We start from the raw sequence: 17,514 nt of genomic DNA, 5'->3' as shown, positions 1-17,514 counted from the left end.
GTTTATTGAGGATGCAGGACAACCAGCTAATAAAGCATTACAGTAATCCAGTCTCGAGGTCATGAATGCATGAACTAACTTTTCTGCATCAGAAACTGATAGCATATTACGTAGCTTAGCAATGTTTCTAAGGTAGAACTAACCCTTAAACCAAACCCTAACCTAACCCTATAGTAAGTACATGTAGTTGCTTAATATTAAAAGTAAAGATGAAAAACCGCACTCTCAAGTTCTATTTTCATACATTTATTATTACCATGCATGGTAATAATAAATGTATGAAAATAGAACTTGAGAGTGCGGTTTTTCATCTTTACTTTTGATAAACGTTTTTTATTACTCGCACCCATAAACTAATTTGTGAGTTGAGCGCGCCTGCTCTTAGTACTATTTAGTTGCTTAATATTACTCAGCACTTAAATGTATAATTACACTGTAACAATGACACCTTAAAATAAAGTGTAACCAGCTAACATTACTGTACATAAGAAAAAAGGTTTACTTAAGCTTTGTTTCCTCAATTAATATTGATACTGTGTATTAATACAGTGTGTGTGTGTGTATGTGTGGAATGATTCGTTTTAAAATAAACTACTGTACGTCACCTTTGTTTTCTCAATAAATATTGTTAAAATGTCTACATTCCTGTTTTGTGTTTCTTTCTGGGAACCGTTTATTAAATATCGAATGACTCACTTTCAACTGGTCCAGGCTGGTTGTTAATGTGTCTCTAGAAAGAGAAAACCATTCAAATTAGTGCACACAGTTAAATTAGTACAATTACTACAAAGAAGAAGATAAATTGAACTGAAGAGACCGGCGCGTTCACGCAAAGCGCGCCTCAAAGGCGGACGCGCGCTCTGTTGTGTAGCGGGTTTCGATGGTTACCGAGTCCTCCATTCACCACTACTGAGTTTTTCCGGTCCGCTGTACTTTGGAAAGATCCACGAGAGATTAATACAGCTTGTCAGTAACTTTAAGTTAACAATCTATAATGGATTTTGGCAGCAAACTCGAAGAACTGAATTTGACACGCGATGAAATGAATAGATTCGGTAAAGCGCTAAAAGACGAGAAGTTCCGCGAGTTACTGCTGGAATATGCGGCTGAGATCTCGGACCCGGAGAACCGGACGAGATATGAGGAGGAGATCACTCAGATGGAGGAGGACAGGGGCTTTAACGTGCAGTTTATTCACCCTGAGGCGAATCACGTGCTCAAAACACGCAGCGCGCGCGGGAAATGCTTCATCAACATCTGCTCTAATCCGCGCATCGACGAGCCGTCGTGTGAAGCAGCTCGAGACCGAGGCGGGGAACCGGGTCAGAACTGGCGCTTACCGTTCAGTCTGACACCGGGCCGAGCCGACCGAGACGCCGCGGGGAACAGCTGTGAGGTTTACGATGTCGTTTTCCATCCAGACGCGCTTCACATGGCTTCAAAAAACGCGAGATTCATGAAACTCATCCACAGTACCGCCATCGGAGGGATCGAAGACTCTTTCCACATCGAGATAAACAGAGAGCAAATAAAGCAGCTGAAGATGAGGTATAAAGGTGTTGCACATCCAGCTGTGATCCGCAGGCCGATCCCCGGACACGACCAGAAGAACCAGAGCTCTGGTGAGGACATGCTGTCGTTTCCATATCCAGATGAGAATCAAACAGGACCAGAACCAGAACCCGAAGCGAGCCAAAGACCTCCTAATCCTGATGACACCAGATCCAAACAGCCCATCACACCACATTACACCGTAAAATACCGATCAGTCGTGGATTTGCAGGATTACAGGTGCTCCAGAGACTCGGGGCCCGGGACCCGACCCAGAGAGATCGTGGTCATCATCGATGTGCCACTGCTGGGATCAGCACTGGACGCTGAGGTGTGTGTGACGGAGCGACGCCTCGTCCTGGAGGCTCCAGAACCCGCGTACCGACTGGACCTTCCACTCGCCTATCCGGTGGATGAAGAGAAAGGAGATGCAAAGTTCAACAAAACTAAGAAACAGTTGACAATCACTCTTCCCGTTCGGCCAGCGAAAACCCCGGAGTTACAGATGAGCTGCGATGAGGCGAAGAGTAACGTCAACGAAGAAGCAGATCAGAACCCACAAGAGGAAGGTCTTGATCCGGATCACACAGATCTTGAACTGGATCACACAGGAGGAGGTCTTGATCCGGATCACACAGATCTTGATCCGGATCACACAGAAGGAGGTCTTGATCTGGATCACACAGAATCAGAGCGGAGTCAGCTGACGTGTGATACGCCATTTGAGCCTCAATTCACAGATTTAACGACAGAACGACAGACACACGAGATCAACCCAACAGAGAACCGGACAGAACCGGATCGGTCTGTAGATGAAACGAACATCAATCGAGCAGTCGACTCTTCATCAGATACAGTACGTGACCAACTTTTATATAATACTCTCTAGGACTGCACAATATATCGAAATGATCGAAATATCGCAAATGTATGTATCGCGATATGTGTATCGCAACGGCTTGCAATCACTGGGGTCATGAACTAAAGACATGTGCATATCATCAGTGTATCAAATTCATTGGATTTCCAGTGCGACTGATTTTTGCTCATGATATTACAGTAGTGATGTTTCTCATATTACAGTATATTAGTGATGTTGAGCACTCCTGATATTAGTGATGTTGCTCCTGATATTAGTGATGTTGCTCCTGATATTACAGTAGATATTAGTGATGTTTCTCATATTACAGTAGATATTAGTGATGTTGAGCACTCCTGATATTAGTGATGTTGCTCCTGATATTAGTGATGTTGCTCCTGATATTACAGGGCAATTCCAGCGTTATGGATGTGACATTTGAACTCATAATGACAGGTGAAATGTCTCAGAAAAAAAAAACTTCTTATAATATTTAAATTGGAAATGCATATTCTCAGAGCACCCAATCTGGGGAATTGACAGGCAAAATATGTTTTTCTAAAATATATTTAAACACCCCCAAAAAAGGAAAATATGCATGCGTTATGGATGTGACGGGAAATGACAGAGTTTTTGGTATAGGCTACTGTTCGATTTCCTTTAAAGTCTGTGAACTTTTGAGTCCAATGTATAAATATTGCTATCCACATGATGAAGGGGTCTTAGCTGAACATAAAAATATCAATGTTTAATATATATATTTATGAAGTGTATTATGAGGAAAAACCAGCGTTATGGATGTGACAAAAACCCTGTTATGGATGTGACGCGTCTGAAATAGCCTACATAGAATCTGTTTGGAAAATCAACAATCAAACCATCATGGCACTTTTGTTGACGCATAATGGCTGTTTTGACATTAAGAAGACTGTCTGAAATGATTCTGAACTTAAAAAGGGTTTTGTTCTTTTGGTTAAAACTTTATTTTTTCATGGTAAAGATGACCTTTGCATGGAATTGCCCTACAGTAGATATTAGTGATGTTTCTCATATTACAGTAGATATTAGTGATGTTGAGCACTCCTGATATTAGTGATGTTGCTCCTGATATTAGTGATGTTGCTCCTGATATTACAGTAGATATTAGTGATGTTTCTCATATCACAGTAGATATTAGTGATGTTGAGCACTCCTGATATTAGTGATGTTGCTCCTGATATTACAGTAGATATTAGTGATGTTTCTCATATCACAGTAGATATTAGTGATGTTGAGCACTCCTGATATTAGTGATGTTGCTCCTGATATTACAGTAGATATTAGTGATGTTTCTCATATTACAGTAGATAATAGTGATGTTGAGCACTCCTGATATTAGTGATGTTGCTCCTGATATTACAGTAGATATTAGTGATGTTTCTCATATTACAGTAGATAATAGTGATGTTGAGCACTCCTGATATTAGTGATGTTGCTCCTGATATTAGTGATGTTGCTCCTGATATTACAGTAGATATTAGTGATGTTTCTCATATTACAGTAGATAATAGTGATGTTGCTCCTGATATTACAGTAGATATTAGTGATGTTGCTCCTGATATTACAGTAGATGAGTGATGTTGCTGCTGGTATTACAGTAGATAATAGTGATGTTGCTCCTGATATTAGTGATGTTTCTCATATTACAGTAGATATTAGTGATGTTTCTCATGATATTACAGTAGATAATAGTGATGTTGCTCCTGATATTACAGTAGATATTAGTGATGTTGCTCCTGATATTACAGTAGATATGAGTGATGTTGCTCCTGATATTACAGTAGATAATAGTGATGTTGCTCCTGATATTACAGTAGATAATAGTGATGTTGCTCCTGATATTAGTGATGTTTCTCATATTACAGTAGATATTAGTGATGTTTCTCATGATATTACAGTAGATAATAGTGATGTTGCTCCTGATATTACAGTAGATATTAGTGATGTTGCTCCTGATATTACAGTAGATATGAGTGATGTTGCTCCTGATATTACAGTAGATGAGTGATGTTGCTCCTGATATTACAGTAGATAATAGTGATGTTGCTCCTGATATTAGTGATGTTTCTCATATTACAGTAGATATTAGTGATGTTTCTCATGATATTACAGTAGATATTAGTGATGTTTCTCATATTACAGTAGATAATAGTGATGTTGCTCCTGATATTACAGTAGATATTAGTGATGTTGCTCCTGTGATGAGTATGATGAAATATGAGTGTTGTTGATTTTGTGTTTGTAGGGGTTTGTCAGGGAATCTCACCGTCTCCACAGTAGCGATGAAGGGGCAGAAAACACGTCACTTCAGGCCGATAACAACACACTGATCCATCAGCAAACCAGCAGCTCAGTGACGGAGCAGGAGGATCCGAACTCTTCTCGGGAAGCTGAAGATCCTGAGACGAAGTGTTCTTCAGGAGACCGCGGGAGCGCCGGGAATGCTGGGATCCGGTCGGAGGATCCAGTGCTGAGAGAGACCAGTCACATGACCTCGGCCGCCTTGTGTTTCCAGAACACTCTGCGCTTTGATTTGGACTAAACATCAGATTTATATTCTTGGAAAGTCTTTTAATTAGTTAAAATAAACTGTAAATAAAGTTTAGTCTTTAAATCTGGAGTAAAATAAAAATACTTTTTGTAAATCACCAAAAATGCTCAAACTTAAACCAGAGATTGACCTTGAGATTGTAATAAGAATAGAAATAAAACTTGATTGAAATAAAGGAAAATTGCACAAATATGAAGAAATATTGTGTGAAATCATTTAAATCATGTTTCTTTGTTGTACTACATTTTATTAGTTTCACAAAGCATTTGTTGTGTTGCAGGAATTCATAGTCTTTTCCACAAAACTATAAAAGAGAATAAACACAGTAACACAGGCAGGGTCATCTGAGGTCGCGCTGCACACAGCCGTCCATGAACTCGCAGTAACACCCGAGAGAGCAGAAGTGCTTCTGCACCGGGGCCTCGGTGCCGCCCATGCTGTCCACCAGAACCACCGTGTGTGACACCAGGTGTAAGTTCATGCCCACCGCCGTCTGGATGAAGGAGTTCACACACGCGCGCCCACAGTCACACACCTTACAGAAGTCCAGCTCGTCACACACCTGGAAGGGGACGAGGTGAGGCCCGTGCGGGATCCTGAACACAAGAACACAAGCACACGTTAGCGGGATCCTGACCACAAGCACACGTTAGTGGGATCCTGAACACAAGCACACGTTAGCGGGATCCTGAACACAAGCACACGTTAGTGGGATCCTGAACACAAGCACACGTTAGCGGGATCCTGAACACAAGCACACGTTAGTGGGATCCTGAACACAAGCACACGTTAGTGGGATCCTGAACACAAGCACACGTTAGTGGGATCCTGCACACAAGCACACGTTAGTGGGATCCTGAACACAAGCACACGTTAGTGGGATCCTGCACACAAGCACACGTTAGTGGGATCCTGAACACAAGCACACGTTAGCGGAATCCTTAACACAAGCACACGTTAGCGGGATCCTGAACACAAGAACACAAGCACACGTTAGCGGGATCCTGAACACAAGCACACGTTAGTGGGATCCTGCACACAAGCACACGTTAGTGGGATCCTGAACACAAGCACACGTTAGCGGAATCCTTAACACAAGCACACGTTAGTGGGATCCTGAACACAAGCACACGTTAGTGGGATCCTGCACACAAGCACACGTTAGTGGGATCCTGAACACAAGCACACGTTAGCGGGATCCTTAACACAAGCACACGTTAGTGGGATCCTGCACACAAGCACACGTTAGTGGGATCCTGAACACAAGCACACGTTAGCGGGATCCTTAACACAAGCACACGTTAGCGGGATCCTGAACACAAGCACACGTTAGCGGGATCCTTAACACAAGCACACGTTAGCGGGATCCTTAACACAAGCACACGTTAGCGGGGTCCTTAACACAAGCACACGTTAGCGGGGTCCTTAACACAAGCACACGTTAGCGGGATCCTGAACACAAGCACACGTTAGCGGGATCCTGAACATAAGCACACGTTAGCGGGATCCTTAACATAAGCACACGTTAGTGGGATCCTTAACACAAGCACACGTTAGCGGGGTCCTTAACACAAGCACACGTTAGCGGGATCCTGAACACAAGCACACAAGCACACGTTAGCGGGATCCTTAACACAAGCACACGTTAGTGGGATCCTGAACACAAGCACACGTTAGCGGGATCCTGAACACAATCATACAAGCACACGTTAGCGGGATCCTGAACACAAGCACACGTTAGCGGGATCCTGAACACAAGCACACGTTAGCGGGATCCTTAACACAAGCACACGTTAGCGGGATCCTGAACACAAGCACACGTTAGCGGGATCCTGAACACAAGCACACGTTAGCGGGATCCTGAACACAAGCACACGTTAGCGGGATCCTGAACACAAGCACACGTTAGCGGGATCCTTAACACAAGCACACGTTAGCGGGATCCTGAACACAAGCACACGTTAGCGGGATCCTGAACACAAGCACACGTTAGCGGGATCCTGAACACAAGCACACGTTAGCGGAATTCTGAACACAAGCACACGTTAGCGGGATCCTGAACATAAGCACACAAGCACACGTTAGCGGGATCCTGAACACAAGCACACGTTAGCGGGATCCTGAACACAAGCACACGTTAGCGGGATCCTGAACACAAGCACACGTTAGCGGGATCCTGAACACAAGCACACGTTAGCGGGATCCTTAACACAAGCACACGTTAGCGGGATCCTGAACACAAGCACACGTTAGCGGGATCCTGAACACAAGCACACGTTAGCGGGATCCTTAACACAAGCACACTTTAGCGGGATCCTGAACACAAGCACACTTTAGCGGGATCCTTAACACAAGCACAGGTTAGCGGGATCCTGAACACAAGCACACGTTAGCGGGATCCTGAACACAAGCACACGTTAGCGGGATCCTGAACACAAGCACACGTTAGCGGGATCCTGAACACAAGCACACAAGCACACGTTAGTGGGATCCTGAACACAAGCACACGTTAGCGGGATCCTGAACACAAGCACACAAGCACACGTTAGCGGGATCCTGAACACAAGCACACGTTAGCGGGATCCTGAACACAAGCACACAAGCACACGTTAGCGGGATCTTGAACACAAGCACACGTTAGCGGGATCTTGAACACAAGCACACGTTAACGGGATCCTGAACACAAGCACACGTTAGCGGGATCCTGAACACAAGAACACAAGCACACGTTAGCGGGATCCTGAACACAAGCACACGTTAGCGGGATCCTGAACACAAGCACACGTTAGCGGGATCCTGAACACAAGCACACGTTAGCGGGATCCTGAACACAAGCACACGTTAGCGGGATCCTTAACACAAGCACACGTTAGCGGGATCCTGAACACAAGCACATGTTAGCGGGATCCTGAACACAAGCACACGTTAGCGGGATCCTTAACACAAGCACACTTTAGCGGGATCCTGAACACAAGCACACTTTAGCGGGATCCTTAACACAAGCACAGGTTAGCGGGATCCTGAACACAAGCACACGTTAGCGGGATCCTGAACACAAGCACACGTTAGCGGGATCCTGAACACAAGCACACGTTAGCGGGATCCTGAACACAAGCACACAAGCACACGTTAGTGGGATCCTGAACACAAGCACACGTTAGCGGGATCCTGAACACAAGCACACAAGCACACGTTAGCGGGATCCTGAACACAAGCACACGTTAGCGGGATCCTGAACACAAGCACACAAGCACACGTTAGCGGGATCTTGAACACAAGCACACGTTAGCGGGATCTTGAACACAAGCACACGTTAACGGGATCCTGAACACAAGCACACGTTAGCGGGATCCTGAACACAAGAACACAAGCACACGTTAGCGGGATCCTGAACACAAGCACACGTTAGCGGGATCTTGAACACAAGCACACGTTAACGGGATCCTGAACACAAGCACACGTTAGTGGGATCCTGAACACAAGAACACAAGCACACGTTAGCGGGATCCTGAACACAAGAACACAAGCACACGTTAGCGGGATCCTGAACACAAGCACACGTTAGCTAGAGATGATTCATGATTTTCGAATATTCGATTAGTTGATTTAATTATAGAATATCGAATAGGTTGTGCAATTATTGTCCAAAAACAAATCCCCATGTTTTCGGTGCTGAAGCGGTGGTGACACGTTCACATAACCAGAGGGTGGCGCTGCCAATAACGCGCCTAAAAGCCATCAATCAACTCTCAGACAACAGAAGAAAACATCGTCTCACACCAGGGGTGCTTCTCTTTGTGCACCCTCGCTTCCTTTCCTCGCGTCTCAGCTCCACCACTGTAGGAAGCGGAGGAAGGATGCAAGGAAAGAAAAGGAGGACGGAGGAATCGAAAGAAAGCTTATTTATACATTGGAATACTTGATCACTCGAGCGTCACTTCACAGCTTCATCAGCAGCGCTCACAGGATCTGCCCATATGTTGTTTTAGTTTGGTTATTTAAGAAATTCATAATAAATATTATTAAAGCAAGATACCCTGTTGCAATATGTGACATGAGTGGTTTATTTAAACTGCAAAGGTAAAGTATAAATTAAAATTATTGTGACAGATGTGAAGGGGGAGGAGAATTTATGCGTGCGTCACGTTTAGTCGACAAAACACTTCCGCAAAGGAAATACCCGTGTATCCTCGCTCATGACTCCTCAGGAAGCTCCTCACTCCTCGATCCTCGACTCCTCGTGGTGCAGTTAGAGAACTGAGATGTCCGTCAAGATGGCTGAGCTCGATCGGCTTCCGGGTCATAGGATGGAGGACGGAGGAGCGAGGAGACGAGGAGGATATTGAGAAGCACCCCAGATCATGTGAGCGGAGCGCTAACCTCTCCTCCAGAGCGAGAACGTCTTTATGAAGATTACGCTGCGCTCACTCAACCCAGAATGCCCTTTAAAAATATGTGAAATAAGTAGGGCTGCCCACGACTAAAGTTTTTTTCTAGTCGACTATTGTTCATTTTAGTCACTAGTCAACTAATCACATATTTATATTAATTCTTAAGTTGGCTTGAGAAAGCCAACTTACTGAAATCCTATTTAAACTTATTATTATTCTTCTGACCCAAACTTTTTCAACTCTAACTCCTCCTAGAGCTTTAACTCTACAAACTCCAAACTCGGGTCAGACTTTCAGACTGTTCTGACTTGGTGTGCTATATCTTTTCAGACTGATTTGACTTTCTTTTCTCTTAAAAATTCATATTAAAAATCATAAAAACCCCATAGACTTACATTGCAGAGTGCTCAAATTGAGCCAAGACTACAGTGGCCCTTTAGTGTACAAGCCAAAAACTCAAATCTAAACTCCCTGGAGCCCTAGACTCAATTAAACTACCATTCTATCTATCTATCTATCCATCCATCCATCCATCTTCAAACTTTTTCTATCTATCTATCTATATATCTATCTATCTATCTATCTATCTATCTATCTTTCTTTCTAACTAATATTTCTTTCTAACTAATCTATCTTTCTAACTAATCTATCTTTCTAACTAATCTATCTTTCTAACTAATCTATCTTTCTAACTAATCTATCTATCTTTCTTTCTTTTTTCTTTCTTTCTAACTAATCTATCTATCTTTTTTCTAACTAATTTCTTTTTCTTTCTCTTTCTTTCTTTCTAATCTTTCTTTCTTTCTTAATCTATCTTTCTAACTAATCTATCTTTCTTTCTTTCTAACTAATCTATCTTTCTTTCTTTCTAACTAATCCATCTTTCTAACTAATCCATCTTTCTTTCTAACTAATCCATCTCTTTCTAACTATTACATCTTTCTTTCTAACTAACTAATCTATCTTTCTAACCAATCTATCTTTCTTTCTAATGTATCTTTTTTCTTTCTAACTAATCTTTCTTTCTTTCTAACTAATCTTTCTTTCTTTCTAACTAATCTTTCTTTCTTTCTAACTAATCTTTCTTTCTTTCTAACTAATCTTACTTTCTTTCTTACTAATCTTTCTTTCAGACTGTTTCTTTCTTTCTTTCTTTCTAATTAATCTATCTTTCTTTCTTTCTAACTAATCTTTCTTTCTAACTTTTCTTTCTTTCTTACTATTCTATCTTTTTTTCGAACTAATCTTTCTCTTTCTTTCTTTCTATCTTTTTCTTTCTTTCTAACTAATCTATCGATCAAACTTCAAACTACTTTAAACTTCAAACTACTTTAAACTTCAAACTACTTTAAACTTCAAACTACTTTAAACTTCAAACTACTTTAAACTTCAAACTACTTTAAACTTCAAACTACTTTAAACTTCAAACTACTTTAAACTTCAAACTACTTTAAACTTCAAACTACTTTAAACTTCAAACTACTTTAAACTTCTTCAAACTCTCTGGTCCGGCTTTCTCAAGCCAACTTAAAGTTTGTCTCAACAAACTTTTTTTTCTAGTTTAATTACTTAAATGTATACTGGTGAGAATATTAAAGGGATAGTTCACCCAAAAATGAAAATTGTCGTCATCATTTACTCACCCTCAAGTTGTTCCAAACCTGTATGACTTTCTTTCTTCTCCTGAACACAAAAGAAGATATTTGAAAGAAGGTTGGTAATTAAACAGTTGCTGGTCCCCATTGACTTCCATAGTATTTTTTTTCCTACTATGGAAGTCAATGGGGTCCATCAGTCGTTTGGTTACCGACTTTCTTCAAAATATCTTCTTTTGTGTTCAGGAGAAGAAAGAAAGTCATACAGGTTTGGAACAACTTGAGGGTGAGTAAATGATGACAGAATTTCCATTTTTGGGTGAACTATCCCTTTAAACCATACTGAGCGTTTACAGAATATATTCCGCACTCGAGCGCACGCATAAAGCTTGCCACAAAGAATGAATGTTTATGAATGTGTCAAATATAGCAAGGAGACATTTTAATTGTTTATTAATAAACTAGAGTTTTCTGCGTCAGTGTCGGCTGCAGAGATGAAGTTGACGATACTGACTCGCAATTAGGGATGGGTACCGAAACCCGGTATTAAACGGGCCCCGGTGCTGAATTTTGAAAGACCGCTGGATCGTTAAGCTCGGACGTTATCGGTTCTGCTGTCGGTACTAGAGAAATTCTGAAAGTACACGTGCTATCTATTATTGCTATTAAGAAATTATTATCTTGCGAATTTAATCTCGCCAGCCACTTCTATATATAATAATATTGAACCATTTGTCTGTGATGCATTTTTGCTAAAGAGAGAGAGAGAGAGTGTGTGTGTGTGTGTGTGTGTGTGTGTGTGTGTGTGTGTGTGTGAGAGAGAGAGAGAGCGATCTTTCACGCAAAGCCACGGCGCGCGCAACACAACAGCCCTGCTTAATGAGTGACGATGAGGACAGAACATTCAAAAGGTTACACTTTAGATCTTTGATATTAAACTAATTTTATTTTAGATTTAGATGTTGGCTTCCAATGATTATAAAAAAGAAGATATTTGAGGTGTAACCATTAAAAACTAAAGCCACATTCTCTCCAGCGCAACTTCCTTCCATTCACAGAGCGATGCGCTGTCATTTCTCCCTAAAACTTAAAAGTAACGTCAGAATCTGCACGATCGGTGATTGTTGTAAAATGTAGTCTATACTTTTGCTAAACTGCGGGACGCGTTTGATAATAAAAGGCTATTAAAAGTACCAAAATTGACGCAATAGACGCTGTTCCAAAATGCGGCGCACGCTCTGAAACACACCGCAACGAGACAAGCAACGTATATTTTGGGCTTCATGTGCGCATCTAAACGATCAAATACACAAATATGTCAAAATGGCCGTCTTGGAGATTCACTTAAACAGTTTATTCACTTAAATACAGTTTATGTCTTAAATCGGCGTAAATAGTTGGGAGAAAATATGAGGCTTAATAATGATTAGATCTGCATTTGGTCTTAAAGAGGCAGCAGTCTAATAATCCTGCTGACGATTGCTCCATTAATGTGAATCAAACAACAAAAGGCAAAGAGAAAATCAGTCACAGCTCTTGAATGATATAAGCTTTAATCTATCTATGATAAACTATGCAGTGTTATTTTACATCTGACTTTATTAGATGTCTTTTTAACCCATATTACTCCTGAACAGTAATGTCAGTAGACATTACTGAAATTAAAGCACTGGGTATATAATTTGTATATTTGTTTTATATACTTTTTTGTTTGACCATGTGTTTGTACTTTGTTTTTGGCGTCCTGTCTGTCTATATAAAACACAAAAGCCTGCACCCTTCTGCATAACATACATGTTTTATTTGTTTTGTTAAAGCATTGCTTTTTCTTTTGCTATAGATATTTATTTTACATTTCAAAATATAAAGCAATATTAATTATGTTCTAAAAAAAATTTCCCCCTTTTTTTAATATAACAAAAAGAACCGATAAGAATACCGTTAAAGTACCGGATCGATAAGGAGTATCGGTAAGAGTAGTAATACCGTTAAAACCTTAACGATACCCATCCCTACTCGCAATCTTCACAGTATTGAACGCGTCTATAGAGAAATGCACATTTCACATGGATTACATAAGCAAAGAGTAGTCGGTTTCCTTTCTATAGAAATATATATATATATATATATATATATATATATATATATATATATATATATATATATATATATATATATATATATATTTCTCAGGTCTGTGAGGCAGCCTATACGCTGAGTATCGATTCATTTATGAGACCAGCTCCAGTTCACGAGCAATGCAAGTGATCGCGCCGGCGCCTCCATGTCCTGATTATATAGTCTGCTATATTTGCTTCTTAAATCCAGGCAATTGCTTGATGAAACACTGATTAAAATTAACATACAATTTATACAACATGAAATTTACTTTAAAGAAAGGTTTTCTACAAAACAAAACTTAATGATGAGGTCAAAATCATGTCTGACCCGCTCCATATTTCTCACGATATATTGCGCATCGAATGATCCTAACTTACTCCTGCTGTTCTCGTTAGATATAGGCCTAATCAACATAGATGAAATAAAAAAAATAACATTATATTATTTAAACATAAATATGAAACTTAAAAAAAAAATTCTTTAATGGCTACAACACGTACCGTACAGTACAGTACAGTACAGAGAAACGAATTGTCGCAGCGGGATTTGAGCGAACGCTGTTTTACCGGTGAGCGGATCATGAGTGTTTCGATGGCTTGGGCCGTGAGCGATTGGGTGGAGCGCGCTGGAATAAAGAGGAATATTCCGGTCACATGCTCCGCTGTGTAGCCTATACATGCGTGTGGGGAGGGGTGCGATTTTCAAATAATAATCGAATAATTCCCAGCGATCATCGAATATAATTTTTGCTTGAAATGCCCATCCCTGTGACTCTCTGTGGTCATTAAAAATCCCAGGATGTCTTTCGAAAGAGTAGGGGTGTAACCCCGGCATCCTGGCCAAATTTGCCCCCTGGCCTCTGTCCATCATGGCCTCCTAATCATCCTCATATACTGATTGGCTTCATCACTGTCTCCTCTCCACCAGTAAGCTGGTGTGTGGTGGGCGTTCTGGCGCAATATGGCTGCCGTCGCTAGTGATGCTCCGATTGATCGGCCGCCGATCATGATCGGCCGATATTGGCAAAAAATAGCTTGATCGGCAACCCCCAAAAGCGCCGATCAAAAAAGCCGATCACGAGTAAATAACTCGCGCAACTTTTCCGCATGCGCGGCAACACAACAGCAGAGCAGAGCTTGCTTAACAGTGGCAAAATGAGTTCTCCTATGACGGCAATTATAAACGAGCGCACAACTGATGCTGGCGCGCGCGGTAAATGACATTCGCGAGAGGATAACAGATCTACGCGCGAGGAAACGGGAACTCGCGAGCTCATTCAAACCCTGCGCGGGCGCATGACATCTCTGACCTCGCGCGCGCGCATGATCATTCCCAGCACTCTCGCGCTTGATCTCCTCTCGCCTGCTGATTTTGCTCGCTCGAACACTTTTATTTTTGGCAGTCGAGGGGTAGGACTTACTGTTTTAATAACCTCAAATGTCATTGTCATTATTTTAATTTTTGGATCTGATGTAGTTAGTTCCTCAACTACATCCATTGTAGTCTGCCTGACCCCTCTTTGTTTTGAAAAATTATACTGTGCCTTATTTGGAAAAGGTGGCCTACAGTAGCCTTATGTTATCTTGTTTTCTAACTACAATTAAATAAATATTGGTGGTTCTTCAAGATTTTCTTGACTCTATCATATTTCCATTCTGTGATCGGCAGTGATCGGCAATCGGCAGATCATGATTTTGGTGATCGGTAATCGGTGATCGGCCCCAAAAATGCTGATCGGAGCATCACTAGCCGTCGCATCATCCAAGTGGATGCTGCACATTGGTGGTGGTTGAGGAGATTCCCCCCTTCTATGTAAAGCGCTTTGAGTGCCGAGAATAGCGCTTTATAAATGTAATGAATTATTATTATTATTATTATCCCTAACATTAGCATGAGCGCGTGACGTCAGCAGACCTGCGTTAGCTCACCTGAGGTTGACCACGGCACGCGCCGTCAGCTCCTGCAGCGTCAGCGGGAACGTGAGACGGATTGTGTGCTCCAGAGCGTTGGCTTGAGTAAACGGGTTCCCGAACAGGTCCAGGTTCTCCAGGCACAGCTTCCTGAAGCCCGCAGGAAGTACAGAGAGCTGGTTCTGAGCCGCGGAGAGGAAGCGTAGCTTGGAGAGCCGGCCGATGTGGAACGGGAGCCGCAGGAGCTGGTTAGCGTCCAGGCGCAGGTTCACCAGGTGCCGTAGCTGGCAGAAGCGTGCGGGCAGAACCGTCAGCTGGTTCTGGCTCAGGTCCAGATGCTGCAGTGAGGTCTGGAGAGTGGACACACACAGGGTGTCAGGGAAGCTCTGCAGGCGGTTATTGTGCAGGATGAGTTCCGCAAGGCAGCGCAGGTCCCCGATGGTGGCCGGCAGCTTACGGATGTGGTTGTTGCTAAGGTCGAGCCGGCGCAGCGAGCGCAGCGCTAGCATCCGCATGTCCACGCGGGTCAGGCGGCAGTACGACACCTGCAGCTGCTCCAGGGAGAACGGGAAGCTGGACGTTAGCGGGTAGTCCTTCTTAGACAGAATGCTGAGCTTCTTCTTGGGCTTCTCCACGTCGCGTGCGCGGGCCGGGCCGAGGGAGGATAGCGGGAGCGAGTCCGTGTCACTTCCTCTGTGAGCCAGTCGCGCGGCGGACAGGAAGCTCTTCAAGCTGCTGGTGTCGGCCTGAAAACACACACACACACACACACACACACACACACACACACACACACACACACACACACACACACACACACACACACACACACACACACACACACACACACACACACACACACACACACACACACACACACACACACACACACACACACACACACACACACACACACACACACACACACACACACACACACACCCCAAGCATTGTGGAAGCAGCTTTATATTAGCATCAGGATTCTATTAATGCAAAAGCAGGTCTGCAGGAAGTAGAATATTCCCTCGGCTTCTGTGAACCAGGTCAGCTTACTGAGAATCAGTCACAGAGTATAAACTCAATACTGATGCAGTATGACTGATAATAACTGATAGAAGTATAAAAAGAATCTCTGCTACATCAACAAAACAGAGGATTTATCAATCCGGAGTATTATCATCACATTATTCTCACAGAAAGACTAATTTCAAACTTCATGTAGCAACTAATGTAACACTTAAAATAGAAACTCCCTTATTTTATATCAGAGTAGCTGATTCAATAACAGTCAGATAAAACATTTATATTCACAAAAAACTTGATCAAAATCCTTTACATTTTGATCAGATTAAAATCCTTACACAAGTCATCAACTCATTTATCATCAGATTATCAGTTTGCTGGTTTCAAGAATAAAAAAACAGTAATAACTGCACTTTGGATTGAGTGTATGATGACATTTATCAACATTGATTTAAAACACACTGGTGTCATTACAAACATGACAGCTCAAGACTTTCTCCAGTAGAACTGAAAGCACATCTTTACTTTACTAAGACAGATGTCGATCGCAGGCTCCTTCAGTCGAACCGTGGCTTTGCCCTCTTCCACAAACCAGGTGAAGAACTTCTCAATGTTCTCCTTCAGCTGCAGAGAAAACACACACAGATGAAGACCTGGAGAAGAACAGAGGAGAGCAGATCTGTCGGAGCGGGCCACGAGGAAGGCTTGCCTTGTATTTGGACCCGCTTCTGTCTTTGGCAGTGCAGATCAGCAGAAACAGGCCGTGGTTCTGAGAGCTTCTGTCCGGCTTCCCGATGGATAACACAGCCCGGCTGGGTTTGCCTTTATTCTTCAGACCGAATGTCGGTAACATCCGGTTAACAACCTCCACATCACACTGAAGCTTCATCCTTCAGCAGCCTCTGTGTGTGTGTGTGTGTGTGTGTGTGTGAGAGAGAGAGAGAGAGAGAGAGAGAGAGAGAGAGAGAGAGAGAGAGAGACTAACACACCACAGCAACAGAGGAGACAGGGTTAGTTAGGCTCTGTGCTAGTCAGGGTTAGTTAGGCTCTGTGCTAGTCAGGGCTAGTTAGGCTCACAGTCATAATATATACCGAGTCATATGTTATGCAGTATTTCCAGTTTAAATGAATATTTCTCCATTTAATATCAACAACACTGTGTGTGAATACTATGCAGGTTACGAAGACTAACTGGTTGGTATAGATCAATATGTTTTTGGTAAATAACTAAATAAGCTCAGACTGAAATACATCGAGAAATAAACAAACCTGAAGTTCTGAGGTGCTCGCGCTTCTTCCCTTCAAAATCGGCTAATTAGCAAACCGGCAGATCCATAGCACAATTTCAGCCAAAACTCAGACCGATTGAGTAAAATAACTAATCTTGGAGCACAAGATAGTGTTTAAAACAGCAGACTGAAAAGATGTTTCATGTTTAGTCTGTAACGTAACGTAACGCGCGCTTCCGAGCCTC

The 17,514-nt window shown here is 42.4% G+C and overlaps 2 protein-coding genes across 5 annotated transcripts; one reads left to right on the top strand and one right to left on the bottom strand.

The window, feature by feature from the left end:
- Positions 1–55: 55 nt before the first annotated feature.
- Positions 56–5,192, top strand: dnaaf2 (dynein axonemal assembly factor 2). Its single transcript, XM_082142446.1, has 3 exons — positions 56–177; positions 386–2,407; positions 4,695–5,192. The coding sequence occupies exons 2-3, from the start codon at positions 995–997 to the stop codon at positions 4,989–4,991; spliced, it is 1,710 nt and encodes a 569-aa protein (XP_081998572.1). The 5' UTR covers positions 56–177; positions 386–994; the 3' UTR covers positions 4,992–5,192.
- A 29-nt stretch (positions 5,193–5,221) lies between these two features.
- lrr1 (leucine rich repeat protein 1) lies at positions 5,222–17,509 on the bottom strand. Of its 4 annotated transcripts, none has more exons than XM_082142465.1 (5): positions 17,310–17,506; positions 16,750–16,942; positions 16,566–16,664; positions 15,036–15,763; positions 5,222–5,596 (listed from the first exon to the last, which is right to left on the bottom strand). In XM_082142465.1, exons 2-5 carry the CDS (start codon positions 16,927–16,929, stop codon positions 5,341–5,343), a joined length of 1,263 nt encoding a protein of 420 aa, XP_081998591.1. In that variant the 5' UTR covers positions 16,930–16,942; positions 17,310–17,506; the 3' UTR covers positions 5,222–5,340. The 4 variants fall into 4 exon arrangements, 3 of the variants coding, with proteins under 3 accessions (XP_081998591.1, XP_081998592.1, XP_081998593.1); XR_014199087.1 differs by lacking the exon at positions 5,222–5,596 and adding exons at positions 13,154–14,071; positions 14,854–14,943 and having other exon boundaries at positions 15,014–15,763; positions 16,750–17,509; XM_082142466.1 differs by lacking the exons at positions 16,566–16,664; positions 16,750–16,942; positions 17,310–17,506 and adding an exon at positions 15,888–16,559.
- Positions 17,510–17,514: the final 5 nt, after the last annotated feature.

The sequence above is a fragment of the Leuciscus leuciscus genome, assembly GCF_965113295.1.
Source record: "Leuciscus leuciscus genome assembly, chromosome: 17".
In the NCBI taxonomy this organism is placed as follows: domain Eukaryota; kingdom Metazoa; phylum Chordata; class Actinopteri; order Cypriniformes; family Leuciscidae; genus Leuciscus; species Leuciscus leuciscus.
The sequence above is the reverse complement of the archived record's forward strand: the minus strand, read 5'-3'. Positions and strand labels throughout refer to the sequence as shown.

Coding starts and splice junctions, on each gene's coding strand:
- dnaaf2 (XM_082142446.1), top strand. CDS start 995: ATGGATTTTGGCAGCAAACTCGAAGAACTGAATTTGACACGCGATGAA. Junction 2,408..4,694: donor TCGACTCTTCATCAGATACA/GTACGTGACCAA, acceptor TTGTGTTTGTAG/GGGTTTGTCAGGGAATCTCA.
- lrr1 (XM_082142465.1), bottom strand. CDS start 16,929: ATGAAGCTTCAGTGTGATGTGGAGGTTGTTAACCGGATGTTACCGACA. Junction 15,764..16,565: donor TCGACATCTGTCTTAGTAAA/GTAAAGATGTGC, acceptor GTGTGTTTTCAG/GCCGACACCAGCAGCTTGAA. Junction 5,597..15,035: donor CGTGCCGTGGTCAACCTCAG/GTGAGCTAACGC, acceptor TCTTGTGTTCAG/GATCCCGCACGGGCCTCACC.